Genomic DNA, 26913 nt, shown 5'->3' with positions numbered 1-26913 from the left:
AATGATTCAGCTGAAGATGTGAAAAAAACAAACATATTTTTCTATTTCTCATCTCATTAGTTTGTACACTTTACACTATAAAGGGGGCATTAACAGGGATTCTTCACAGGGGTCGGTTATTTTTTCCCTTGCATAACGCTGACCATTCATAAGCAGGAGACTCCAAGCAGGGGTAAAAGAAAAGTATTTAACACTCACCAATCAATTTAGGAAAATCTCAAGTAAGATTTTGGTAGTTTTAGAAATTACAAATTCCCTACATGTGTATATAATTAGTACATAATGATATCATATAGATAAGTACATTACCCAAGGCTCACTTCTAGTAATACCCCCATACACAATAGACTAATGGTGGCTAAACCAGTCTAATGTGTAAGAGTCCATGTGAAACGCACCCGACAGATGATGTTGGAGATGAGAGGGATTCAACCTGTTGAATTTCAACAGCTGATCCTTTTGTTCTCTGGAAAATGGACGCTATCAGAGAAGTCTGGCAGCAGCTCGCTTGTTGAGAATACAGAAGCGCTCGGTTGAGTAAAGCATATATGTGCATGGGGGAGTTGGAAGTAATAGCTATCAGCTGATCAATATTTAGGTCGACAACTATCCAATATGTATATGCTCCTATAGTCAGACAAGAGAATGGCAACTATTCCCAGCTAGGGGTTTTATTAAGCATAATCCACAGCCATCGGAATCAACCTCAAACAGCTTCAATTTAAAAGGAGATGTAATAATTGTACAACTTTTTTGTGCGTCCTTAACCCCTTTACGACATAGGGCGTATTAGTACGTATCTGTGCCCTGGGACTTATGGACCAGATACGTATTTATACGCCCTGGCGATTTCGCCCGCACACAGGCTGTGCAGGCGCGATCGTCGCCGGGTGTCAGCTGATTGTCACAGCTGACACCCGGTACTATGTGCAGGGAGCGGTCCCGCACCGCTTCCGGCACATTAACCCCCGCAATGCTGCGATCGAAGCATTGCGGTGGCAAGGGGAGGTGATCGCCGATGTTTAGGCACACAGGAGCTCTCCAAACGCGACATGGTGTCCGCTAACAAATTGGAACCATGTCGCGTTTGGAGAGCCCCTGTGTGCCTAAACATTGGAGCTCCCCCACAAGTGACCCCATTTTGGAAACTAGACCCCCCAAGGGTCCTATCTAAATGCATAGTGAGCACTTGGAACCCCCAGGTGCTTCACAAATTGATTCGTAAAATTGAAAAAGTGAAAAAAAAAACACTTTTTCATTTTTACAAATCAATTTGTGAAGCACCTTGGGGTTCCAAGTGCTCACTATGCATCTAGATAGGTGCCTTGGGGGGTCTAGTCTCCAAAATGGGGTCACTTGTGGGGGAGCTCCAATGTTTAGGCACACAGGGGCTCTCCAAACGCAGCATGGTGTCCGCTATCAATTTGAGCCGATTTTCCATTCAATTTGATAGCGGACACCATGTTGCATTTGGAGAGTCCCTGTGTGCCTAAACATTGGAGCTCCCCCACAAGTGACCCCATTTTGGAAACTAGACCCCCCAAGGCACCTATCTAAATGCATAGTGAGCACTTGGAACCCCCAGGTGCTTCACAAATTGATTCGTAAAAATGAAAAAGTGTTTTTTTTTTCACTTTTTCAATTTTACGAATCAATTTGTGAAGCACCTGGGGGTTCCAAGTGCTCACTATGCATTTAGATAGGACCCTTGAGGGGTCTAGTTTCCAAAATGGGGTCACTTGTGGGGGAGCTCTAATGTTTAGGCACATCCGGGGCTCTCCAAACGCAACATGGCATCCGCTAATTATTCAAGCAAATTTTACAATCAAAAAGTCAAATGGCGCTCCTTCCCTTCCGAGCCCTGCCGTGCGCCCAGTGTTTTTTCCCCACATATGGGGTATCTCCGTGCCCAGGGGAAATTGCACAACAAATTTTGGGTCCATTTTTTCTTGTTACCCCTGTGAAAATAAAAAAAATTGGGTCTAAAGTAACATTTTTGTGAAAAAAGTTAAATGTTCATTTTTTTCTTCCACATTCCAAAAATTCCTGTGAAGCATCTGAAGGGTTAATAAAGTTCTTGAATGTGGTTTTGAGCACCTTGAGGGGTGCAGTTTTTAGAATGGTGTCACTTTTGGGTATTTTCTGTCATAAAGACCTCTCAAAGTGACTTCAAATGTGATGTGGTCCCTAAAAAATGGTTTTGTAAATTTTGTTGGAAAAATAAGAAATCGTTGGTCAACTTTTAACCCTTATAGCTCCCTAACAAAAAAAAATTTTGGTTCCAAAATTGTGCTGATGTAAAGTACACATGTGGGAAATGTTATTTATTAACTCTTTTGTGTGACATATCTCTCTGATTTAAGGGCATAAAAATTCAAATTTTGAAAATTGCAAAATTTTCAAAATTTTCGCCAAATTTCCATTTTTTTCACAAATAAACGCAAGTGATATCGAAGAAATGTTACCAAAATCATGAAGTACAATATGTCACGAAAAAACAGTCTCAGAATCAGGGGGATCCGTTGAAGCGTTCCAGAGTAATTACCTCATAAAGGTCAGAATTGTAAAAATTGGCCTGGTCATTAACGTGCAAACCACCCTCGGGGGTAAAGGGGTTAAAGTAAACCTGCCAGCAGGATTTCATCCCCGTGAACTATTTATATGCACCTGTAGCTCTTTCAAAGACAAATTCAGCAATACCTTTACAGGGCCAGTCCTTTACTGTGTTGATGAGAAGTCAGTGTTTGAATTGATATGCAAATGAGGCTGAAGCCTCTGTCACTCCAGCTCTATGCTCTGCCCATTGCCGCCGCCTCCTGCTTGACAGCCTCTATGCCATGTGATCTCAGACAAAGGAGATGTGAGTCAAGCAGGAGGATGTGACACTGGGTGGAAATAGAGCTGGAATGACAGAGGCTTCAGATCTACAAATGGCTCTTCCGCCTCATTTGCATATCAATTCAAATGGCAATTTCTCAGTAATGGAGGAACAGACTGGCCCTGTAAATGTATTGCTGGACTTGTTTTTGAAAGAGCTATATGCACATATAAAGAGTTTGTAGTGTGAAATCCTGCTGACAGATTCCCTTTAAATAGTTTTTTGTTTTTTCCTTTTAATGATAAGCCATAACATTACAATTGGCTGAAATCCAAAATTTGGAGCTCCATTGGTTTTCCCAGAAGACAGATCCCTACTTATCAGGAAGTGTCATTACCATCATGTAAATACCCATTTAAGAGGTGCAAAAATCAGCATTTACACCCAGTGATCTCTATAAGGAACATTTTATTACTGCGATTAATTCTATTATACATTGTAAAATCAGCTGTATGAGTTTGGCATTAAAACTTTAGCACTGTAAATATAGTAAACCTCTATGCCAGGAACTGCTCAGTGTGAAGTAATACATACTCTAACGTAACAGTCCATTAACTTTAATAGTGTCTTTCATTAGGTGTAGTTACTGCAAATATCACTGATCATGGTTATTGGAGGGGAAGAATTCAATAAAGCTAGATCAAGTCTATTAAAGGCATAGCTACACAAAGCGAATATAAATCTATGGGAATTAACTTTTCAAAACTTGTTACCTGCAGCATTAGATCCATTTTTTTTGCACAAACAACAACAAATTTAGGGCTTTGGGGAAACATTTGGGTGCCCATGTGTCCTAGCAAAATTACAGGATTGCCTTGTCACGTGTGTAATGTCAGTGTTTGCAACTGTTACTCAACCTTTTATCCCATAGGGAAACATTGTAGTTCCACTGTAGTTGAACAATACCACCACCCGGCACAGGTACAAGTTTATTATAGGCCTTTTACCTGTCAGCTGTTTCTATAAGTTTAGAGAAGTGCCTCTCCTTCTCTAAAGTGTATTTGTACCAAGTGTATGGTTTTATTATACTTTTGTGACTTTATTAATATGTGAATCTGCATATAATGTAATGTATTGTGATTATTGTATAATGTTATTCATGTATAGTGTATAGGGAAAGCATAGGATATAGTTTAGTATTTAGTTATTGATAGGAACATTAGGGCAAATAGGCAGTGGTCAACCTATTAGTGTATAAGATATAACGCATAGTTTAGGACAAAGGAGGTTTAGAGACTGTAGCTGGGTGGCGAAGGTTGTAGCTTGCCCAGCAACTTAGGGAGACAGTTGCTGATTGGCCAAGTTAAATGTGGGAGGAGTTTGGGCCAGAGTGGAGCAACGGTTTTGTCAGTTAGTCAGTCAGTTCAGTCAGAGATGTAGTTGTTGGTTGATACGTTGAAGCATGTGCAGGAGGGATAACTGAGAGGAGTGGAGAAGTTCAGGGCCAGTGGGCTGAAGGTCGACAGTGATGCAGCAAGAGGCATAGAAAGAGTGAAGCAGCACTACGGAAAGAGGAGCAGTAAACTGCAAGGAAACTTCCCTAAACGTTCAGGGCCTACGGCCAAGAGAAGGCGTGGAGGGGCCAGCCTTACTCACTTCCAAAGAAGGGGAAATGGACGGGGACACCCCTATTAGAAGCAGAACTGGGTTCTGGAAGCTGCGGTACCTGGTGGATCATACCTGGGGAACAGAGAGTTAAGAGTAGTGATGGGTGAGCACTAAAATGCTCAGGTGCTCAATGCTCGGGTCAAGCAAATTGGAATGCTGGGGAGCTTGACCCTAGCAACGAGCCCAATGTAAGTTTATGGGAAACTTGAGCATTTTTCAGGCGGCTCTTCCTGGCGGTCTGCAGAGGGCCTAAAAATTTCCCAAATCGATGGGAACAGTGCTCAAATGACATGGGAACAGCATGGGGAAGATCCCTTGAAGCATTTCTGACTCCCAGGTCACTGCTGTCAACAACGTTGTCAGAGGTATTACGCCACTTTTACAGACTCACAATAAAACATACAAAAACTAAACCAAAATGGATTTTCCTGTGAAATATATTAAGGAACATCCTTTCCAGGGTAATGACTTGTATATAAGGCAAAATAAATAACTAAAAGAAAAAATACTCCTCCAGACCTTGGGCTATGTTCACACGTGGTGTTTTGATGTGTTTTTGCACTTTTGCATTGCTTTCAACGGTGACAAATGCATTCACCGCGAAATGTCATTTTAACATTTTACAACCTTATCTGGCCATGTGGTGTGTGAGACATGATCAGACACATCGTGTTTCATTTATGATGGATCGACTTTGAAAGTCACAAAGCCTATTTTATAGGACCATCAGGCGGCCTTTACTATTCTTATTAAAAGGCCAGCAGTCGGCCCTCACTATTATTAGAGAGCCATCAGCCTTCTATGCTTTGTTGTTCCCATTACTAAAGAGTGGGTCTCCTATACTGTATACTTCTGCATTCACCATCACCATCACGTCCAGTTCCCCGTCCCTTGCCACGTACCTTGCCCATTTTAAATGGAGGGCAATATCTTCCACACTCACTACAAATGGCTGAATTTGGAGCGAACTTATATGTGATCCGTGTGACGGACAAACCACAGTTTTAAATAACTGGCCTGTAGGTAACTATTTTTAACAGCGCCGACCTCATGTCAATAAGTTCACTGACACACTGCAACAAAATTTAAATGGAGGTCAGAAATAGCAATATTTTCAGCACAATTATATGTGATCTGTGTGGCGGACAAACCACAGTTTTAAATAGTTGGATTTTAGCGCTATAATATGGAAAGGACCTGGCTGTATTCTGCAGTGCCTACAAGCAAATGGCGCAGAAAAACTGTGTTCTCTGAATTGCTTTTTAAGCAAATAATCAGGATTAAGATAAAAAAAAATATTCCTGGCCCCTGATACCTGGGGCTATTTCTACAAATATCTGTAAAAGCACCAGCAGACCGAACTGGAATGGACCCTCTTGCTATGTGCACTGCAGTCTGCTATATACCCTGCCAGCCTGCCTAGCACTGATATCTCTGCAGCTGGATTAGTCCTCAGAAGGACTGTTAGTTGAGATGGATATGTAGAGAATCTTGTGGAATACCTACACTAACTAATAAACAGCCAAATCTCTCCCTAGCTCAGCAGCACCTCTCCCTACTTCCTGATTGCGGAGTAGACTGTGACGAGCATGGCGGCGCTAGGTCTGATATAGACCTGATGACACTGTGCGGTCAGCCAATCACTGTGCGGCATTACAGTGTGTGGCAGACAATCCCTGCATATAGATTGGCGCTCTAAAGAGCGCCAAACATGCAGGGAGGGGACACAAGCTCCTGCCGAGCAACCCCGGAAATACTCGGCGAGCACTGTGCATCTCGAGCAGTGAGATGCTCGGGCGAGCACCGAGCAGTAGCGAGCATGCTCACTCATCACTAGTTAGGAGTGAAAGGGGTATTGAAGAAGGCTGAAACTGTGTCTGTGGAACCCCAATGTGCTGTAACTGAGACCAAAACTGAACTGAACATTTTAAGTAAAGTTAAACTGTTAAATAAGGAACCAAGAGACTGTGCTTGACGGTTTGCCTGCAGATGGGACTCTCAAGGAAAACTGTGGGTGTTATCAAATACACACAAATTGCATGAAGAACGGAACACTATTTTTTATTTGTGTGGAGCCAGGGTGTGGGAGAAGAACAGCAGCCCCTCGCCACGACTACTACCATGTGCCCCTCACAGTAACACGGTCAGTAGAATAGAAGGACCAAGGTGAAGAGGAAGACCATCAACATGATGGCTTGATACAATCAAGATAATGGTGGAGAAGACCCTGGTGGACCTATCTAGGCCTGTACAAGATCAATCTTTCTACAGAGTTCATCCATCAAGTAGCCATGGGTCAAGATTGAGCTGAAGGCTGTTATAAATAATAATAATAATAATAGTGTAGCATGGACAGATGGGGTTGGTGCAACAGAGAGGTCCAAAAGGGACACCGAGGCTATAGAGAATGGATAGCCACCAGAGGAGTAGAGTAGTAGTCCATTAGGAAGCCATCAACCCAGCATAGTAAGACTGATGAACTCTTGACTCGGACAGTGAATGTCATATGTGTGACACCGGCCTAATAATGATACCAGCAACAAGACGACAGCAGTATGCAGACAGTTTTCATTTAACAGATGGGTAGAAGTGAAAACATTTGATCATTATTTAGCCAATCCTAATCATCCATGAAGATTCGCTTATTCTGTTCAGATCGCAGAATGTTTGTATGTTTATGTGTCACTGAGCAAATTATTTCAATAACTCTCCCTTTCTGCAGAGCAATGTCATTTATTTAGAAGGTACATTGTGGCAAACTATGTACGATCTTGATTATTGCACCAATTTACTGTGTGTTTTTTTTATGATTTTTACAGCAGATGGTCCGGGAGCAATACACCACAACCACACAAGGAAATAGCCTAGAGCGTCCGGAGAGGCAGTATGTCTACAATATCGGGATTTACGGTTGGAGAAAGCGCTGCCTTTACCTGTTCGTCCTTCTTCTCCTTATCATCTTAGTAGTGAATTTTGCTCTAACTATTTGGATTCTTAAAGTCATGTGGTTCTCACCGGTGAGTAAAGATCATATTTTATTATAATCTTATACAAAAATTGAAAATTAAGTCTGATCCTTTCATATTAAAGGAGTACTCCCATTTCATTGGGGTCTAACTTCTGGGACCTCCACTGATCCTGAGAATAAAAGGGGCTGCTGTGCTGATTGTTATAGTTTTGGTTGTACAGTACAGGAAAACCACAGCCATCCCCATTTACTTGAATGGGACACCGCTGTACAAAGGAAAACCTGTGATGGGGATAAAGTGCTGAATCAGTAGTGCAGCCCCTTTATTCTCAAGATTGGGCAGACCTACCATCATCGATCATTAAGTGGTGGCAGATCTTAGTGAAATTAAATCACTTACGGAGTTAGGAGACATCACCAGAACAGTCTGGCAGTGACCTACTCCCCTCTGCCCAATGAGAACACATGCACACTCGGCTGAGCTGAATGTGCATGAGATTGAAGATGTCTGGACAAATAGCTGTCAGCTAAGTGAGTAATCAGGTGACAGCTAATGAACGCGTATAACCGACTTAGTGAAAGCGCAGTATGAAATGGAGCAGGGACCATGATTCCAGCACTTGGTCAGTTACTAGACTTTTCAAGGTTTTATCTGCTGCGTCTCTTCTAGTCCTCTCAATGGCAAGCTCCTGCTATGTAGTCCTCTATATTCATGAGCTCTGACTATTAATCAATAGCTTTCTGACTATACTTTGCATATGAAGAAAGCCATCAATCGATGGTACAGGCGGGTTATACAGAACTCAGCACTGAGAGGACTAGCAGAGCTGCAGCAGATAAAACAGTAATTTTATAAAAACTACAGCAAGTAGCTAAGAGGTGAACTAGCGCTGGAATTAGGGACTATGCCTCAATACCTTACCCACCCATTAATAACGTGAGCACAAATACTGTATATAGAAAAAAGCCCCTTTAAGGATAATTTTCTGACTTGGCCTTTTTGCAAAGAGTAGAAAAAAATGATCTACAGTCTAAGGATTGTTATTACCGAGCTTGTAAAATGTCATTTTTATATTACTAAAAATTTTATTTTAATTATTTATGGTCTTCAAACCCAGTAAAGTATGAGCGTTCGTCTATTTTATGACATCTCCAAATCCATCTATTTTATGTTAATTGTGAGCCGCAACGTAATTGTTTTCATCCCACATTTGCCATTTATTTTTTATTGTTTAGTTAATGTTTTAATTTGTATTTCTCTTCGTTGCTGGTTACACAGTTAATCACATTGCTAAAGGTTTTTGCTTAAGCTATTATAATAAATTCTAGAACCTAATGTTGTAATTAATCATTTTTTCAATTGATCTTAATTATTATGGATATCAGCCTGTTAATGTTCCATGATTCAATTTAGTTTCATTCGTGTCTCTGCTTAGGTGTGTCTGCTAATAGTTCATTTTCATGATTTAAGACGTCGGTGAGGGAGGAAAGCAAATTTCTATAAACTTCCTTAGTTCTGGTGTTGAGCGAGCATGCTCGACACTGCTCAGTACTCGCCCGAGCATCACGCTACTCGGGATGTTCGGCGAGCACCGAGCATTTCCGGGTTACTTGGGCGGGAGCTCGGGTCTCTGCCCTGCACGTTTGGCGCTCTTTACAGAGCCAATGAACATGCAGAGATTGCCAGCCAGTCACTGTAATGCCGCAGCCATGTTGTTTGTGGGCATTACAGTGATTGGCTGGCCGCACAGCGTCACCTCGAGTATTTAAAACCGAGCGCCACCATCTTCGACACAGACGCTCCGGATCAGACAGTGTAGGGACAGCGCTGCTGAGCTAGGGAGAGATTTTTCCTGCAAAATAGTTAGTGTAGGGTCTGTAAAGGCTGCCAGATCAAACAAACAGTTCTTCTCAGGACTAATATCCATCCCAGATATCAGGCAGGCAGGCAGGTAGGCTGTATAGGAGACGCAGTGGTTATACCAGCAAACGCTGCATTACAGTCCTGTGTGCTCCTGTTTCTGCTGTTTCTGAAATTGCTGGACTTAGCTGCAGGTCTCGGGGGCCAGTAAAAATCCTTTTTTTTCATCTAAATCCTCTTTTTTTTTTTCCTCCTTCACACTGTACAAATACCCATCTTATTAACCTATTGGTGTCCCCCCCCCAAAAAAAAAAAAGTGTGTCTCTGATTTTTCAGACACAAATATATCTGTTGAAAAGAGTCTGGTATAGGCCACAGAAACAGAAGTGTGGTTTTGCAGTTCCACGGGAAAAATCTCTGTAGTATCCAGTTTTGGACCTTTAAAAAAGTCTGGTATATACACCAGTAAATTAAAACTGTGGTTTTGCTGTTCCATGGTAAAAAATCTCTATTATCCTGCTTTTCGCATTTTTTGCAGTAAAAAAAACAGTAGTGTCTCCTGAGTGTTCTGACACAAAAATATATCTGTTGAAAATAGTCTGGTGTACGCCTGACAAATCCCAGTGTGGTTTTGCAGTTCTACGGGTAAAATCTCTGTAGTATCCAGTTTTGGGTCTTTGGTATCTAAAAAAAAAAACAGTTTGAGTGTGTTGCTCACTGTTCAGCCGCAAATCTATATATTTTATTGTGGTATACCCCAGTAAACAATAACTGTGGTTTTGCTGTTCCACGGTAAATAATCTCTATTATTCAGGTTTTGGTATTTTTTCCGTAAGTAAAAACAGTAATAGTTTCTCCCTGATTGTTCTGATTGTTTAAAAGAGTCGGGTGTAGGCCAGAGAAATAGAACTGTGGTTTTCCTCTTCCACGGTTCTAATCTACTATTTAATACCCTTTTTCCATTGATAGTGCGAGTGTAAGCTATTTTACTTCCTTTACAATGGGCAAGGCGCGTGGCAAGGGATGTGGAAGTGGACGTTCTGGTGATGGTGCGTGCAGAGGACGGGGCTGTGGCCAAGGTGAAAATGTGCCACAACCAACAGCCATATCTTCTCGCTCCCACTTCTTGACCGAATTACTAGGGAAGCACAGAACAACACCAGTATTGCGAACTGATAAGTGTGAACAGGTTATTAATTGGATAGCAGATAATACTTCCAGTTACCTGGGCACCACCACCTCCGGTCTGTCTTCCACACGGTCAACTCTTAGTAGCCGTGAGTCTCGTCCGCATACTCCTCCTCACTCTGATGCTCCTTCCTCCCACCATGCCGAGTCTCGTCAGACAGCAATTGATTCCACACTTGGACACTCTGAAGAGCTGTTCACTGGTCCATTTCCATATTTGTGCCCCTCGCCTGCTACGCTTGAAGTGGTGGAAGAGGAGATCCCATGTAGCGATGCCCAAATATTTGAACAGCCACGGCCACAGGAAGTCGACGCTGGCAATTTGTCACAAAAGGTGGACGATGACGAGACACAATTGCCAGGAAGTGAGGAGGAGCATCGTGGTACGCAAGTGGAAGAGGAGGAGGTGGTGGATGATCTAGTAACTGACCCAACGTGGAAGGAGGACACGCAGAGCGAGGCCAGCAGCACACAGGGGGAGGGAGGCAGAGTACCCCAACAGGCAGGAAGAAGCAGTGTGGTGGCCGCAGACAGAAGGCGGGCAACCGTTCCCCGTAACACCAACACGAGGGACGTTGCCAGTACAAGCGGTAGGTCTTCCAGAGTCTGGAATTTTTTTAAAGACTCTGCTGATAACCCCAAAAAGGCCATTTGTACCATCTGCCATGCCAGCATCAGCAGGGGTGACAAAACTACCAGCCTGACCACCACCAGCATGATCAGGCACATGGCAGCAAAGCACCCGACTTTGTGGGGCGAAACCCAGGGTCCACGACCAGTGTCAGCGGGTGTCACCACTGCTTCTTCCGCTGTTGTGCGTGCAATAGAACCCCCTGTTGTGTGTGCAAGGCAATCCCCTGTCCATACTGCATGTAAAGATGCCCCCTCCTCTCAGTCTTCACTTGTTATGGCAGTTTCTCAAGAAACAGCATCATCATCCACGTCCCACCGCAGCGTTCAATTGTCCATATCCCAGACCTTTGAATGAAAGCGGAAATTCGCAGCTAACGTCCTACAGGCCACAGTCCTAAATTCGCACATTTCACGACTGCTTGCATTGGAAATGCTGCCTTTTAGGCTGGTGTAGACGGAATCCTTCCGCAACCTTATGGCGGTGGCCATCCCTCGGTACTCGGTCCCCAGCTGACACTATTTTGCCTGGTGTGCCATCCCCGCACTACACAAGCACGTGTCCCAAAACATCTGCCGTGCCCTCAACAACGCAGTTACTGGGAGAGTCCACCTGACAATGGACACGTGGACAAGTGTTTGTGGCCAGGGACGGTACATCTCCCTGACGGCACACTGGGTAAACATAGTGGAAGCCGGGACCCAGTCGGACCTTGGGACGGAACACATCCTCCCCACACCGAGGATTGCGGGCCCTATGTCTGTCAGAGCTGCCCCCACAGTGTACAGCTCCTGCGCATCCTCCTCCTCCTCCTCCTCCTCCTCATGTTCAGCCTCCATCTCAGATATCACCACATCAGTTACAAGCTGTAAGCACTGCAGTACTGCCTCCGCCAAGCGGCAACAGGCTGTGCTGAAACTCATAAGCTTAGGTGATAAACCTCACACTGCTTGTGAGTTGTGGACAGCTGTGAAAGAGCAGGTAGATCTGTGGCTGAGACCGCTGAACCTACATCCAGGCATGGTCGTGTGTGACAATGGCCGTAACCTGGTGGCGGCTCTGAGGCGAGGCGAGATCATACACGTACCATGCCTGGCTCATGTGCTTAACCTCGTGGTTCAGCGGTTTCTTAAGTCGTACCCCGAGTTGCCAGATCTGCTCGTCAAAGTACGCCGCCTGTCAGCTCATTTTCACAAGTCGGCTACAGCTTCCGCCGCCCTTGCTGTGTTGCAGCAGCGTTTGCAGCTTCCGGCACACTGACTGGTGTGTGATGTCCCCACACTTTGGAACTCTACCCTACACATGTTGCAAAGGATTTGTGAGCAGAAGAGTGCAGTTGTGTGGAGTACCAGCTGCAACAAGGCCGTCGATATTCAGGTCAGACTCCACACATAAGACCTCAGGAGTGGACCTGGATGTCTGACATATGTACCATACTGACAAACTTTGAGGAGGCCACCAAGATGGTGAGTGGCGATGATGCCATCATTAGTGTCAGCATCCCACTTGTCTGTCTTTTGCAACGCTCTCTGCAGAGAACTAAAGAGGAGGCATTGCAGCCAGAGTATGATGAGATGGATCAAGAAGCCGTAATGGGCGATTACACACAGCCCAGCCTCATCTCATCCCAACGTGCATTGGGGGACAATGAGGGAGAGGAGGAGGAGGAGGAAGAACAGGAGCTGTTATCATGCGCTGTAGACGGTAGTACCTGTACAAGTGTCATACCGTCGGTTCAGCGTGGGTGGCCTGAGGACAGGTGGTAAGGAGGAGGAGGAGAGCATGATCAGTCGTCATCTTGGTGAGGACACGGAAATCTTGCCCGTTACCAGTCTGGCACGCATGGCTGACTTTATGTTACGCTGCCTTAACCGTGACCCTCGCTTTGTCAAAATGTTGGGTGACAGTCATTACTGGTTGGTGACACTTGTAGACCCCCGCTACAAGGAGAACTTTCACTCTCTTATTCCTGAGGTGGAGAGGTCTACAAAAATGGGCCAGTACCAGAAGGCCCTTGCTGCAGAACTGTTAAAAAAATTCCCATCTGAACACAATAGCGGCAGAGGTCACAGTTCGTTGACCAACCAAAGCGTACAAGCGAGAGAGAGGCAACTCCAGTCCAGCAGAGGCAGGGGAACACTGTCAACGTTCTGGGACAGTTTTCTCAGACCCTCCCTTCGGACAGACCCTGAGGCGCGGGGTACTCTCACAAGGAGTGGAAAGTTTCAAAAGATGGTGAGGGAGTACCTTGCCGACTGTACCAGCATCCTCCGTGATTCCTCTGTGCCTTTTAATTATTGGGTATCCAAGCTGGACACTTGGAATGAACTCGCTCTGTACGCCTTGGAGATCCTGGCCTGCCCTGCCGCTAGCGTGTTATCGGAGCGTGTTTTTAGTGCCGCTGGGGGAATTATAACTGATAAGCGCACTCGCCTGTCAACTGACAATGCTGACAAGCTGACCCTTATCAAAATGAACAAGGGCTGGATTGGGCCAGACTTCTCATCACCACCAAATGACATAAAGTCAAATCCACTGTGTTATTTCGGGAGGTGTATTCACATGCACCGCTTCACACCCACACATGGGTATACGCTTCCTCATTTCGGCTGTTTTATGTTCTTCTCCTTATCCTCAGCCTCCACCACCACTATACCACCAGGGTGACCGTGGTCCGTGTTGCCATTATTGAAAGTTCCTCCGTCCTTATTTTTGTCAGCTTTGCTTGGAAGGCATAAGCAAAGACTGTGGGAAACCCACTCCCCAATAATGGGAATAATATTTTTAAGATGCTGTACTGTATGGCTCTTGTAAGGGGCATTAAAAGCATCTTGTTATACCACTCTGACCGCCACATCTCTTGTAAGGGGCATTAAAAGCGTCTTGTTATACCACTCTGACCTCCACGTCTCTTGTAAGGGGCATTAAAAGCTTCTTGTTATACCACTCTGACCTCCACGTCTCTTCTGAGGGGCATTAAAAGCGTCTTGTTATACCACTCTGACCTCCACGTCTCTTGTAAGGGGCATTAAAAGCATCTTGTTATACCACTTTGACCTCCACGTCTCTTATAAGGGGCATTAAAAGCGTCTTGTTATACCACTCTGACCTCCACGTCTCTTGTAAGGGGCATTAAAAGCGTCTTGTTATACCACTCTGACCTCCACGTCTCTTGTAAGGGGCATTAAAAGCGTCTTGTTATACCACTCTGACCTCCACATCTCTTGTAAGGGGCATTAAAAGCGTCTTGTTATACCACTCTGACCTCCACGTCTCTTGTAAGGGACATTAAAACCGTCTTGTTAAGCTACTGGGACCTCCACGAGTCTTCGAACGGGCATTGCATTTCCTCCTAATTTTTGGAAGCTTTTGCTTGGAAGGCATAAGCAAATACTATGGGAGACCTACTCCCCAATAATGGGAATAATGTTTGTAATATGCTGTACTGCATGGCTCTTGTAAGGGGCATTGCAAGTTGCTCCGTCCTAATTTTTGGAAGCTTTTGCTTGGAAGGCATAAGCAAATACTATGGGAGACCTACTCCCCAATAATGGGAATAATGTTTGTAATATGCTGTACTGCATGGCTCTTGTAAGGGGCATTGCTAGTTGCTCCGTCCTAATTTTTGGAAGCTTTTGCTTGGAAGGCATAAGCAAATACTATGGGAGACCCACTCCCCAATAATGGAAATAATGCTTGTAATATGCTGTACTGCATGGCTCTTGTAAGGGGCATTGCAAGTTGCTCCGTCTTAATTTTGGGAAGCTTTTGCATGGAAGGCATAAGCAAATACTATGGGAGACCCACTCCCCAATAATGGGAATAATGTTTGTAACATGCTGTACTGCATGGCTCTTGTAAGGGGCATTGCAAGTTGCTCCGTCTTAATTTTGGGAAGCTTTTGCTTGGAAGGCGTAAGCAAATACTATGGGAGACCCACTCCCCAATAATGGGACTTATGTTTGCAATATGCTGTACTGCATGGCTCTTGTAAGGGGCATTGCAAGTTACTCCGTCCTAATTTTTGGAAGCTTTTGCTTGGAAGGCATAAGCTAATACTATGGAAGACCCACTCCCCAATAATGGGAATAATGTTTGTAATATGCTGTACTGCATGGCTCTTGTAAGGGGCATTGCAAGTTGCTCCGTCTTAATTTTTGGAAGCTTTTGCTTGGAAGGCATAAGCAAATACTATGGGAGACCACTCCCCAATAATGGGAATAATATTTTTAAGATGCTGTACTGTATGGCTCTTGTAAGGGGCATTAAAAGCGTCTTGTTAAGCTACTGTGACCTCCACGTCTGTTACAAGGGGCATTCAAACCGTCTTGTTAAGCTACTGGGACCTCCACGTCTTTTCCGAGGGGCATTAAAACCGTCTTGTTAAGCTACTGCGACCTCCACCACTTTTCCGAGGGGCATTAAAACAGTCTTGTTAAGCTACTGCGACCTCCACCACTTTTCCGAGGGGCATTAAAACCGTCTTGTTAAGCTACTGTGACCTCCACGTCTCTTCCAAGGGGCATTAAAACTGTCTTGTTAAGCTACTGTGACCTCCACGTCTCTTCCAAGGGGCATTCAAACCGTCTTGTTAAGCTACTGGGACCTCCACGACTTTTCCGAGGGGCATTAAAACCGTCTTGTTAAGCTACTGTGACCTCCACGTCTCTTCAAAGGGGCATTAAAAGCGTCTTCTTAAGCCACTCTGAATTCCACAGCTCTTCCAAGGGGCATTGAAATGTTGTTTTTAATTACCTCTAACCTCCACGACTCTTCCAACGGGCATTGCATTTCCTCCTAATTTCAGTCAGCTTTTGCTTTTCAATGCAATGGCGAAAACTAAGGGAGACCCACTCCACAATAATGGGTAGAAGGTTTTTAGTACGCTGTAATCCACGTCTGTTTCAAGGGGCATTGCAGTTCCTCATAATTTTTGGAAAGCCTTCCATTCACTGCTTAGACTAACAGTGTACAAGAGACCCAGTTGCTATAAATGGAAAAAACGGTTTAGTTAAGGGCCTCTGACCTCCATGTCATTTCCAAGGGGCATTGGAGTGCCTCAAAATTTTTGGTAGGCATTGCACTCACTGTATGCTCTATAACTGTGTAGCCGAACCGCTCCTTTTGTTACAGAAACATATCCTACAAGACATATGTGGTTGACTGGCCTGATATTGATGTGAATGGTCCCTGTTCCTCCTGCTCTTTCTCCTTTGCCATTACCTCATCCATCATTTATCACCTGAAGCTTTGTTTTAACGGGAGTCATAGAACTGGAATAGTAGCAGGAAAACATCCAGCAATCCTCGGAGGAGGTAGGATATGCGCCAAAACGCTGACCACCTCAGGCCTAGCCGCTACTACATACATGCGCTTGCATTCCAAGAAAACAAAGCAGATGCTAACTTGTATCATCATCATCATGGTCCTCACCTTGGCACTCTCAACTCCCCTGATGGAGAAGCCAGGGCCCACCGGAGGAGTCTGGTTCTCTGGTGGGCTCGTCCAATGCTGCCCTAAAGCAGGCCGGGCTAAGAAAAGTGTGTGGGAGGATGTTCCAAGGAGAAATAGGGGTGGCTGGGGACCGTTTATGGACACCCTGCTGCCCCCAGGCGGCTGGGGATCGTGTGTGGACACCCGGCCGCCGGGCGGCTGGGGACTGAGTATGGATTCCAGGCCGCCAACGCAGCCATGACATGGTGGCCAGATTCCGCCTCCACATGCCTAAAAGGCCCAATTTCAAGTGCAAGCAAGCAGTATGGTATTGCAGCCTGGGGGTGGGTGGGTGGTTGGCTGCATATTTGCGCTTGCATTCCAAGAAATGGGGGAGGTACAATTGAACACTGCCCTGGGACAAGAACTTGCACGGGGATAGTTGCAAGTCTGCATCTTCTGATGCGGCAAGGATGACTTCTGATGGGCACACTTTTAGGCAGTGACCTGGGTGTCAGAGATGCTTCCAGGGGTCTTCCCCATGCTGTTGTCATGTATTTTCAGCACTGTATGCATGTGTCACACAGCACATGGCCAGATAAGGTTGTAAAATGTTAAAATTACATTTCCCGGTCAATGCATTTGTCACAGTTGAAAGCAATACAAAAGTGCAAAAACGCATAAAAAATGCTACTTGTGAACATAGCCCAAGGTGTGGAGGAGTATTTTTTGGGGGGGTTATTTATTTTACCTTATACACAAGTCTTCTTTACCCTGGAAAGGAATTTCCTTAACATATTTCACAGGAAAGCAGTTTCAGTTTCGTTTTTGAAAGTTTTATTGTAAGCCCTTAAAAGTGGCTTAATACCTCTGACCACGTTGTTGACAGTAGTGACCTGGGGGTCAGAAATGCTTCATGGGGCCATCCCCATGCTGTCCCCATGTCATTTGAGCACTGTCACTATCGTTTTGGGCACTTGTTAGGCTTTTAAAAGACTGCCGGGGGTGCCGCCGCAAAAATGCTCGGGTCTCCCATAGACTAACATTGGGCTCGTTGCTCGGGTCGAGCACCCGAGTATCACGGTGAGCTCGGCCCGAGCTTTGAGCACCCGAGCATTTTAGTGCTCGATCAACACTACTTAGTTCCTTTTATCACCTTCAATAGTAGGGTCTCAGAGTGGGGCATTCGCGAGCGACCAAAATCCAGTCCAATGTCCAACACCTTACAAAATGTAAAGCTGTGAGCTTGAGTCTGTACGCTGTCACACTGAGTCCTTATAGCTCTATACTATGGACCGCTATGCACTCTGTATAGTGCTTCTGTATGGCATTGCTTTATGAAGCCGGGCTTCCCGGGAAATGGTAGCAATATGATTTGGCATCCAATGAAATTACATTTTTGATGGGTTCTCTATGAATGACAAAGTAAAAAAAAAAGCTTAAAAAACTACGTTTTGTGTCAGGGTTTTTTTTGTTGTTTTTTTGCCATGCTTTTGTGTATGACGCTTATTTTCTTATTCAAGTTGAGTCAGGAGTCATATTTAGCGCTTTTTTCATGATGAATGGACTCCATGTTAGATTGATTTGGTAGTGGAACCAATGGTTCGTCCATTTCTGCAAAGTGTCCCAAGAGCAGGCACGAACTGGCCCACAGGAGAACAGGAGAATCCTCCGGTGGGCTCCTGCACCACGCTCTTACATGAGCAGCACTTGGCACAATACATTTGATTCACTATGTACAGACAAAGGCAGAATCTTTTTATTCAACAATCAACCCATTTTATTGCTATAGAAATTTGTGAATGAGGATAAAGTCAAATTAGCATGTAGCTGAAAAGTGGGGCCCTGGAGTTGATGTTACTGATGGGCCCTTGGCACCCCAGTCCAACACTGCCAGGAGTGATTTTTCAACATGACAACACCAGGCCACATGTTGTTCATGCTACTCTGAGCAGTCTCTCCTTACTTGTTTCCCATCGAGCATATCTGTGTTGTGATTGGTCAACAATTGCAAAGAGAGCTGCCAGCAGAGGATTTTACTGATTTACTCAAGTGCATTCAGCGTGGCAGAACATTCCTCAGACAACTATTAATAACCTCATTGATAGCAGGCAAGGTGTTTAAGTGGGGGGATTTCTGCACATGGGGCTCATGTACCTCTGTACTAAATAAATCAAGAGGTATGAAAATGTTGTTTCCATTTTTCCATCACTTGCATATCGGTAAGGCCTCCTTCACATGTCCTGGTGATTCCTGTACAGGGAAAAACAGTACTGAAATCCATGTGGCATCCGTGTGCTATCCGTATGTCAGTGTGTCCGCGTCCGTGTGCTGTCAGTGTGTCCGTATGCAGGATCTGTGCTTTCTCCAGGAAAAAAAATGAATGCTATTTAAACAATTTATTTTTAAGGTTTAATTGCAAGAAATTTAACAACTCAGGACTTGCAGGTAGGAGAACAGATAGATACAGGTGCATCTCACTAAATTAGAATATCATGAAAAAGTTCATTTATTTCAGTTCTTCATTACAAAAAGTGAAACTCATATATTATATAGAGTCATTACAAACAGAGTGATCTATTTCATGTGTTTATTTCTGTTAATGTTGATGATTATGGCTTACAGCCAATGAAAACACCAAAGTCATTATCTCACTAAATTAAAATAATTAACAAAAAACAGCTGCAAAGGCTTCCTAAGCATTTTAAAAAGGTCCCTTAGTCTATTTCAGTAGGCTCCACAATCATGGGGAAGACTGCTGACTTGACAGATGTCCAGAAGGCAGTCATTGACACATTCCAAGGTCCCAGAGTTCCAATTTTCATTTGAAAATCAAGGTCTCAGAGTCTGGAGGAAGAGTGGAGAGGCCACAAGCCAAGCTGCTTGAGGTCTAGTGTGAAGTTTCCACAATCAGTGATGGTTTGGGGAGCCATGTCATCTGCTGGTGTAGGTCCACTGTGTTTTATCAAGACCAAAGTCAGCGCAGCCGTCTACCAGGAAATTTTAGAGCACTTCATGCTTCCCTCTGCCGACAAGATTTTTGGAGATGGAAATCTCATTCTCCAGCAGGACTTGGCACCTGTCCACACGGCCAAAAGTACCAGTACCAGGTTTAAAAACAACAGTATGGCTGTGTGCCCACTATGCGTTTTTTAAGCGTTTACGCAGCGGTAATTCCGCCTTAGAAACGCTTAAAAAACGCTTGGTAGAAGGTCTGCCATGTTCCCCAATGATAATCCGCATGTGCTATGCACATGCTGCGGAAATTTCCGCTGCGGATTATCATTGCGGAAAAAAACGCAGCACTACCAATTATTTTGCGTAAGCACAGCGTTTTTGCCACCATTGACTTGCATTGAATCGCTTAATATCCGCATGACTACATGTGCACATGTGGATATTAAGCGATTCAATGTGCGGATGGTACCCGGGTCTGGAGAAGAGGAGAATCTCATCCAGACCCGGGTACCATAGTCGGCGTCGGCGTAACCTGTCACATGACTAAATGACGTCATGGAAGGTCCTTTTAGACCATCGCGAGCTACCGGGGAGACTGGAGAAGGAGATCGGGGGCCATCGGAAGGTGAGTATAATGTTTTTTTTTTATTTTTTTTAACATTTTAATTCTTTTTTTTAACTAACTTGGTCACACTATATAAAATCCATGCCGGTTGCATGGATTTATATAGTGTGACCAAATTGTCAAGCACTTTTCCAAGTGATGCTAAAATTGCTTGGAAAGCGCTTGACAACCCGCATGTGAAATCACATGTGCAAAACGCATGACAAATGCTTGTCCCTGGCTGAAAAAACGCATGTAAAATCCGCATGTGTTTTTTCTGCCAGGGAGATGCAGAAACGCTCAGGAAAAATCCAGAGCATTTCTGCATCGTGGGCACATAGCCTATCACTGTGCTTGATTGGCCAGCAAACTCACCTGACCTTAACACAATGGAGAATCTATGGGGTATTGTCAAGAGGAAGATGAGAGACACCAGACCCAACAATACAGACGAGCTGAAGGCTGCTATCAAAGCCACCTGGGCTTCCATAACACCTCAGCAGTGCCACAGGCTGATCGCCTCCATGCCATGCCGCATTGATGCAGTAATTGATGCAAAAGGAGCCCGACCAAGTATTGAGGGCATTTACTGAACATACACTACCGTTCAAAAGTTTGGGGTCACCCAAACAGTTTTGTGTTTTCCATGAAAACTCATACTTTTATTTATCAAATGAGTTGCAAAATGATTAGAAAATATAGTCCAGACATTGACAAGGTTAGAAATAATGATTTTTATTAGAAAGAATAATTTTCTCCTTCAGACTTTGCTTTTGTCAAAGAATGCTTCATATGCAGCAATTCCAGCATTGCAGGCCTTTGGCTTCTAGCTGTTAATTTGCTGAGGTAATCTTGAGAAATTTCCCCCATGCTTCCTGAAGCCCCTCCCACAAGTTGGATTGGCTTGATGGGCACTTTTTGCGTACCATACGGTCAAGCTGCTCCCACAACAGCTCAATGGGGTTGAGATTTGGTGACTGCGCTGGCCACTCCATTACAGATAGAATACCAGCTGCCTGCTTCTTCCCTAAATACTTCATGCATAATTTGGAGGTGTGCTTTGGGTCATTGTCCTGTTGTAGGATGAAATTGGCTCCAATCAAGCGCTGTCCACAGGGTGTGGCATGGCGTTGCAAAATGGAGTGATAGCCTTCCTTATTCAAAATCCCATTTACATTGTACAAATCTCCCACTTTACCAGCACCCAAGCAACCCCAGACCATCACATTACCTCCACCATGCTTGACAGATGGCGTCAGGCATTCTTCCAGTATCTTTTCAGTTGTTCTGCGTCTCACAAATGTTCTTCTGTGTGATCCAAACACCTCGAGCTTTGATTTGTCTGTCCATAAAAATTTTCTCCAATCTTCCTCTGTCCAATGTCTGTGTTTTTTTGTTGCCCATATTAATATTTTCCTTTTATTAGCCAGTCTCAGATATGGCTTTTTCTTTGCCACTTTGCCCTGAAGGCCAGCATCCCGGAGTCGCCTCTTCACTGTAGACGTTGACACTGGCGTTTTGCGTGTACTATTTAATGAAGCTGCCAGTTGAGGAGCTGTGAGGCGTCGATTTCTCAAACTAGAGACTCTAATGTACTTGTCTTGTTGCTCAGTTGTGCAGCCGGGCCTCCCACTTCTCTTTCTACTCTGGTTAGAGCCTGTTTGTGCTCTCCTCTGAAGGGAGTAGTACTGTTAGAACCCTCCTGTTAGTTGTTAGTTTTTGCTATCTTGTGTTTTGCGGTGACCAGCTGCCTATATATTCCAGGTCCGCCCTTCTGGCTTTGCTGGACTTCAGTGTTGTTTAGACTGTCTCTCTAGCCAGGTGCTTCGGTGCCTATCTCTGTCAGGTCTTGGTCCTCTGGGACCTTTAGTACTTTTTGTCAGTTTGTCCTTTTTGCTCTGCAACAACTTCTGTTTAGGAGGTGTCCCATTTTTGTCCCAGTCCTTAGTTCATTTAGGGACCCCTCCCTTGATTCTATAGGTCTCCGTTCAGACTAGCCGAGGATGAAGGCGGGTCTGTTCACTAGGAACAGGCAGCCTGCTACATCGTAGGGATTCATCTTAGTCTTATTGTAGGGACAGCTTTCCCCTATCTTTCCTTAGTTTATGTTGCAGATCATAACTCCGTCCAGGAGTTGGCTCATCGCCTGCAGGGATTGTCTCTGGAGGTGGCCGAGCTTCAGCAACACGTGCATAGCTGTTCTGCAGCGCATTTTGTTGAACCGAAGGTAGGACTGCCTGATGTTTTTTATGGTAAACAGCAAGATTTTTTTTCCTGTAAAAATGCTTGTTTGTTATATTTTCGTTTGAGAGAAAGATCCTCTGGGAATGAATCACAGCGCATTGGTTTTATTATGTCACTGTTGCGCAATGAACCACAGGGGTGGGCCTTTTCTCTCCAACCTAATGATCCGTGTTTAAGTTCTGTTGAAGAATTTTTTTCTGCTATGGGGCTATTATATGACGATCCTGATCGAATCTCATCTGCTGAGTGAGATCTTAGACGTTTGAATCAGGGGTCAGATGATGTTGAAATTTATTGCACACACTTCAGAAGATGGGCCTCAGAAGTTAAATGGAATGATTCGGCGCTGAAATGTTTATTTCTTGCTGGTTTGAGTGAAAGGGTTAAGGATTTGCTAATTGCATTCCCTGCACCTGAGACTCTGCAGGAAGCTATGCAGTTAGCTGTTCGGGTGGACAGGAGACTGAGGTCCAGGGTCAATGATGTAAAGACTCCTGTAACTTCAGGTCCTAGTTCCCAGAAAATCTGCTCTGACAGCAGAGAACCAATGGAGGTTGGGGCGATGTCACTCCGCTCTCAGGAAAGAGATCGGAGATTCGCCGAAGGTTTGTGTCTTCATTGTGGTAAAGATGATCATTTGATTAAGTATTGTGACCGTCGTTTAAGCAAAGGAAAAAAAAGGTCAGGTTTCTTTCTGGGTGTACTACTCTGCAGGGAGATTTGATTGAATTTCAGGTATTTGTGGATTGTGGTTCAACACTTAATGTGATTGATAAAGGGTTTTTGGAAAAACTTAAATTGAAATCTAAACCTTTGTCATCACCTATTTCTGTGGTTGCAATTGATAACACTCCTTTGAAATGTATTACTCGCAAGACTGCTGCATTTCCTCTCACTATCAATGGTGTTCACCAAGAAATTTTGGACTTGGTTGTTTTGGATAATTTGCCCTCTCCAGTTCTAGGATTTCCTTGGTTAAAACTGCACAATCCTTTGTTGGACTGGTCTACTAATATGATTAAGTCTTGGAGTCCGAAGTGCTATGATAAATGTTGTAATGGTCGCATTGCGGCTGTGGAAAAAGGGGAATTACCAGTACCTATTCAAGATTTTTGGAGGGTTTTTTCAGAGGAGGAGTCGCAAGTTTTACCTCCTCATAGGGATTATGATTGAGTTTGTTCCGGGTGCTACTCTTCCCAAAAGTCGCTTGTTTAATCTGACTCCCTGAAAGAAAGGCCTTGGAGGAGTACATAGAGACTAGTCTGGCTGCTGGTCACATTAGACCTTCTAAGTCGCCTGTGGCAGTCGGATTCTTCTTTGTTAAAAAAAAGGACGGCGGTTTACGTCCATGTCTGGATTTTCGTGAAATTAATAAGATTACCGTACGCAATTCCTACCCATTGCCGTTAATTCCTGATTTGTTTAACCAGTTAGTGAGAGCCAAGTGGTTCTCAAAAATTGATCTTCGAGGGGCATACAATTTGTTACATGTGAAGGAGGGTGATGAATGGAAAACTGCTTTTAACACTCTGGTAGGTCATTTTGAGAATCTGGTGATGCCTTTTGGTCTTACCAATGCACCTGCATTTTTTCAGAACCTTATTAATGACATCCTGAGACCTTTGATTGGTAAGAATGTGGTTGTGTATTCGGATGACATTTTGATTTATTCACCAGATCTAGAGTCCCATTGGCAGAGTGTACGTGAAGTTTTGCAGTTATTGAGTGATAATTCACTCTTTGCTAAGCTGGAGAAATGTGAGTTCGCTGTGCAGAAAATTAGTTTTTTGGGCTACATTGTCTCCAGCGAGGGCTTTGAGATGAACCCTGTGAAGGTTCAGGCTGTGCAGGAATGGCCTAGGCCTATTGGTTTGAAATCTATACAGAGATTTTTGGGTTTTGCCAATTATTACAGGAAATTCATTAAGAATTTTTCTGTAATTGTTAAACCTCTAACCGATCTCACCAGGAAAGGTGCGAATACGGCCCAGTGGACTACTGAAGCCATTGAAGCGTTTGAGTATCTCAAAGAGAGGTTCAGTTCTGCCCCTATCCTTATACAGCCTGATGAAACCAAACCTTTTTTGGTCGAGGTCGATGCTGCATCAGTGGGGGTCGGAGCAGTTTTGTCTCAAGAGAACAAGGGTGGAGTACATCCTTGTGCCTTCTTTTTGAAAAAATTTTCGGAAACCGAACTGAATTATGATGTTAGAAATCGGGAGTTGCTGGCTATGAAACTTGCATTTGAACACTGGCGTCATTTTTTGGAAGGTGCTAGATTTCCTATTCAGGTTTTCACTGATCATAAGAATTTGATCTATCTGGATGCTGCCAAGCGCTTGAATGCCCGTCAAGCTAGGTGGGCACTTTTTTTTTCTCGGTTTCATTTTTCTGTTGCCTATATCCCTGGTACTAACAATGTTAAAGCCGATGCTTTAACTCGCAGCTTCTCTCCTACGGTCGGTGCCGAGGAGGAGGAGAGCGTTTTGCAGAAAGGAGTTGTGGTGGCGGCATTGGACTCCGATTTGGAGAATGGGATTCTTAATGCTCAAGATGATGCTCCATCTAACACTCCCCATGGGAGGTTGTTCGTGCCTAGAGACTTTAGGAGAGATTTGTTTGTGGAGTGTCATGAGTCTCGGTTGGCAGGACATCCAGGAGTTTCTGAGACTAAGAGACTTATCAGTCGCAGTTTTTGGTGGCCTGGATGGCAGAAGGAAGTCATCAAGTGGGTGCGTCAGTGTACTGTGTGTGCTAGGTCAAAGGCTTCACATACTCCTGCTGCGGGGTTGCTTTGCCCTCTGGAGGTTCCTAGTGCGCCTTGGACGCATCTGACTATGGATTTTATTACTGATCTTCCTGTGTCTGAGGGTTTTACTGTCATCTGGGTGGTCGTGGACCGTTTTAGTAAGATGTGTCATTTGGTTCCATTCATTAAGTTGCCCTGCGCCAAGACATTCGCTAAGGCGTTTGTTAAGGAGATTGTCAAGCTCCATGGCGTTCCCACGGATATTGTTTCTGATAGAGGACCTCCGTTTGTGGCTCGCTTTTGGCGTGCTTTTTGTGACAGGTTGGGAGTTCATTTGTCATTTTCGTCTGGTTATCATCCTGAGTCTAATGGACAGACTGAAAGAAAGAACCAGGATGTTGAACAGTTTTTGCGTTGTTTTGTGGCAGACAATCAAGAGGTGTGGTCTGAGTTTCTGTCTCTCGCAGAATTTGCTCTTAACAATCATACATCCTCGTCTGCTGGGTGTTCTCCTTTTTTTTGTTGTACTGGGAGACATCCGTCTTTTGGTTCATTCTCCAAATTGGGGTCGGCGGTGCCGGAGGAGGAGAATTTTTCCGGTGATTTGGAGAGAGTTTGGACTAATGTACTTTGTAACCTGCAAGAGGCTAACAAGAAGTCCAAGAAGTATTTTGACAGGAAACGCAAAGAGGTTTTGTTTACTGTGGGTGACATGGTTTGGTTGTCCTCGAAGAACCTGCGGTTGAGGATTCCCTCTAAAAAACTGGGTCCTAAGTTTGTGGGTCCATTTAAAGTGCTTCAGGTTGTTAACCCATCTGCTCTCAGGTTGGATGTCCCTACTTCCTGGAAGATTAATCCTGTGTTTCATGGTTCCTTGTTGAAAAAGGCTGACTTTTCTAATAGGGACGCCACTGTCACAGTTCCTCCTGTGGTGGAAGACGGCGAATATGAAATTTCTCGTATTTTGAATTCAAGATGGCATAGAGGGAAATTACAGTATCTTTTCTCCTGGAAGAGTTTCGGTCCCGAAGACAACTCCTGGGTAAGGACGGATGATGTCTCTGCTCCTAGGCTTGTTAAAGCTTTCCACAGGAGGTTTCCTGATAGGCCTGGGCCTGGAGGATCCTCATAGAAAAAGGGGGTACTGTTAGAACCCTCCTGTTAGTTTTTGCTATCTTGTGTTTTGCGGTCACTTGACCAGCTGCCTATATATTCCAGCTCTGCCCTTCTGGCTTTGCTGGACTTCAGTGTTGTTTAGACTGTCTCTCTAGCCTGGTGCTTCGGTGCCTATCTCTGCCAGTTCTTGGTCCTCTGGGACCTTTAGTACTTTTTGTCAGTTTGTCCTTTTTGCTCTGCAACAACTTCTGTTTAGGAGGTGTCCCATTTTTGTCCGAGTCGTTAGTTCATTTAGGGACCCCTCCCATGATTCTATAGGTCTCCGTTCAGACTAGCCGAGGACGAAGGCGGGTCTGTTCACTAGGAACAGGCTGCCCTCTACATCATAGGGATTCAGCTTAGTCTTATTGTAGGGACAGCTTTCCCCTATCTTTCCTTAGCTTATGTTGCAGATCATAACAAGTACACACCGTTGTAGGAAATCTTCAGTTTCTTGGCAATTTCTCGCATGGAATAGCCTTCACTTCTAAGAACAAGAATAGACTGTCGAGTTTCACATGAAAGTTCTCTTTTTCTGGCCATTTTGAGAGTTTCATGGAACAAACAAATGTAATGCTCCAGATTCTCAACTAGCTCAAAGGAAGGTCAATTTTATTGCTTCTCAAATCAGCCAAA

The 26913-nt window shown here is 44.4% G+C and overlaps 1 protein-coding gene across 2 annotated transcripts in view; it reads left to right on the top strand.

Moving 5' to 3' along the window:
• The window catches only part of SGCG (sarcoglycan gamma), a 415701-nt gene that overhangs the window by 169250 nt on the left and 219538 nt on the right, over nt 1-26913 (top strand). For both annotated transcript variants that reach the window (XM_073662216.1, XM_073662219.1), the window contains exon 2: nt 7306-7503. In XM_073662216.1, coding sequence (XP_073518317.1) covers nt 7306-7503 — 198 coding nt within the window. The remainder of the gene's footprint in view (nt 1-7305; nt 7504-26913) is intronic.

This window comes from Phyllobates terribilis, unplaced genomic scaffold (genome assembly GCF_046119375.1).
Source record: "Phyllobates terribilis strain yellow unplaced genomic scaffold, ASM4611937v1 Scaffold_2__4_contigs__length_985480577, whole genome shotgun sequence".
Lineage (NCBI taxonomy): Eukaryota > Metazoa > Chordata > Amphibia > Anura > Dendrobatidae > Phyllobates > Phyllobates terribilis.
The sequence above is the reverse complement of the archived record's forward strand: the minus strand, read 5'-3'. Positions and strand labels throughout refer to the sequence as shown.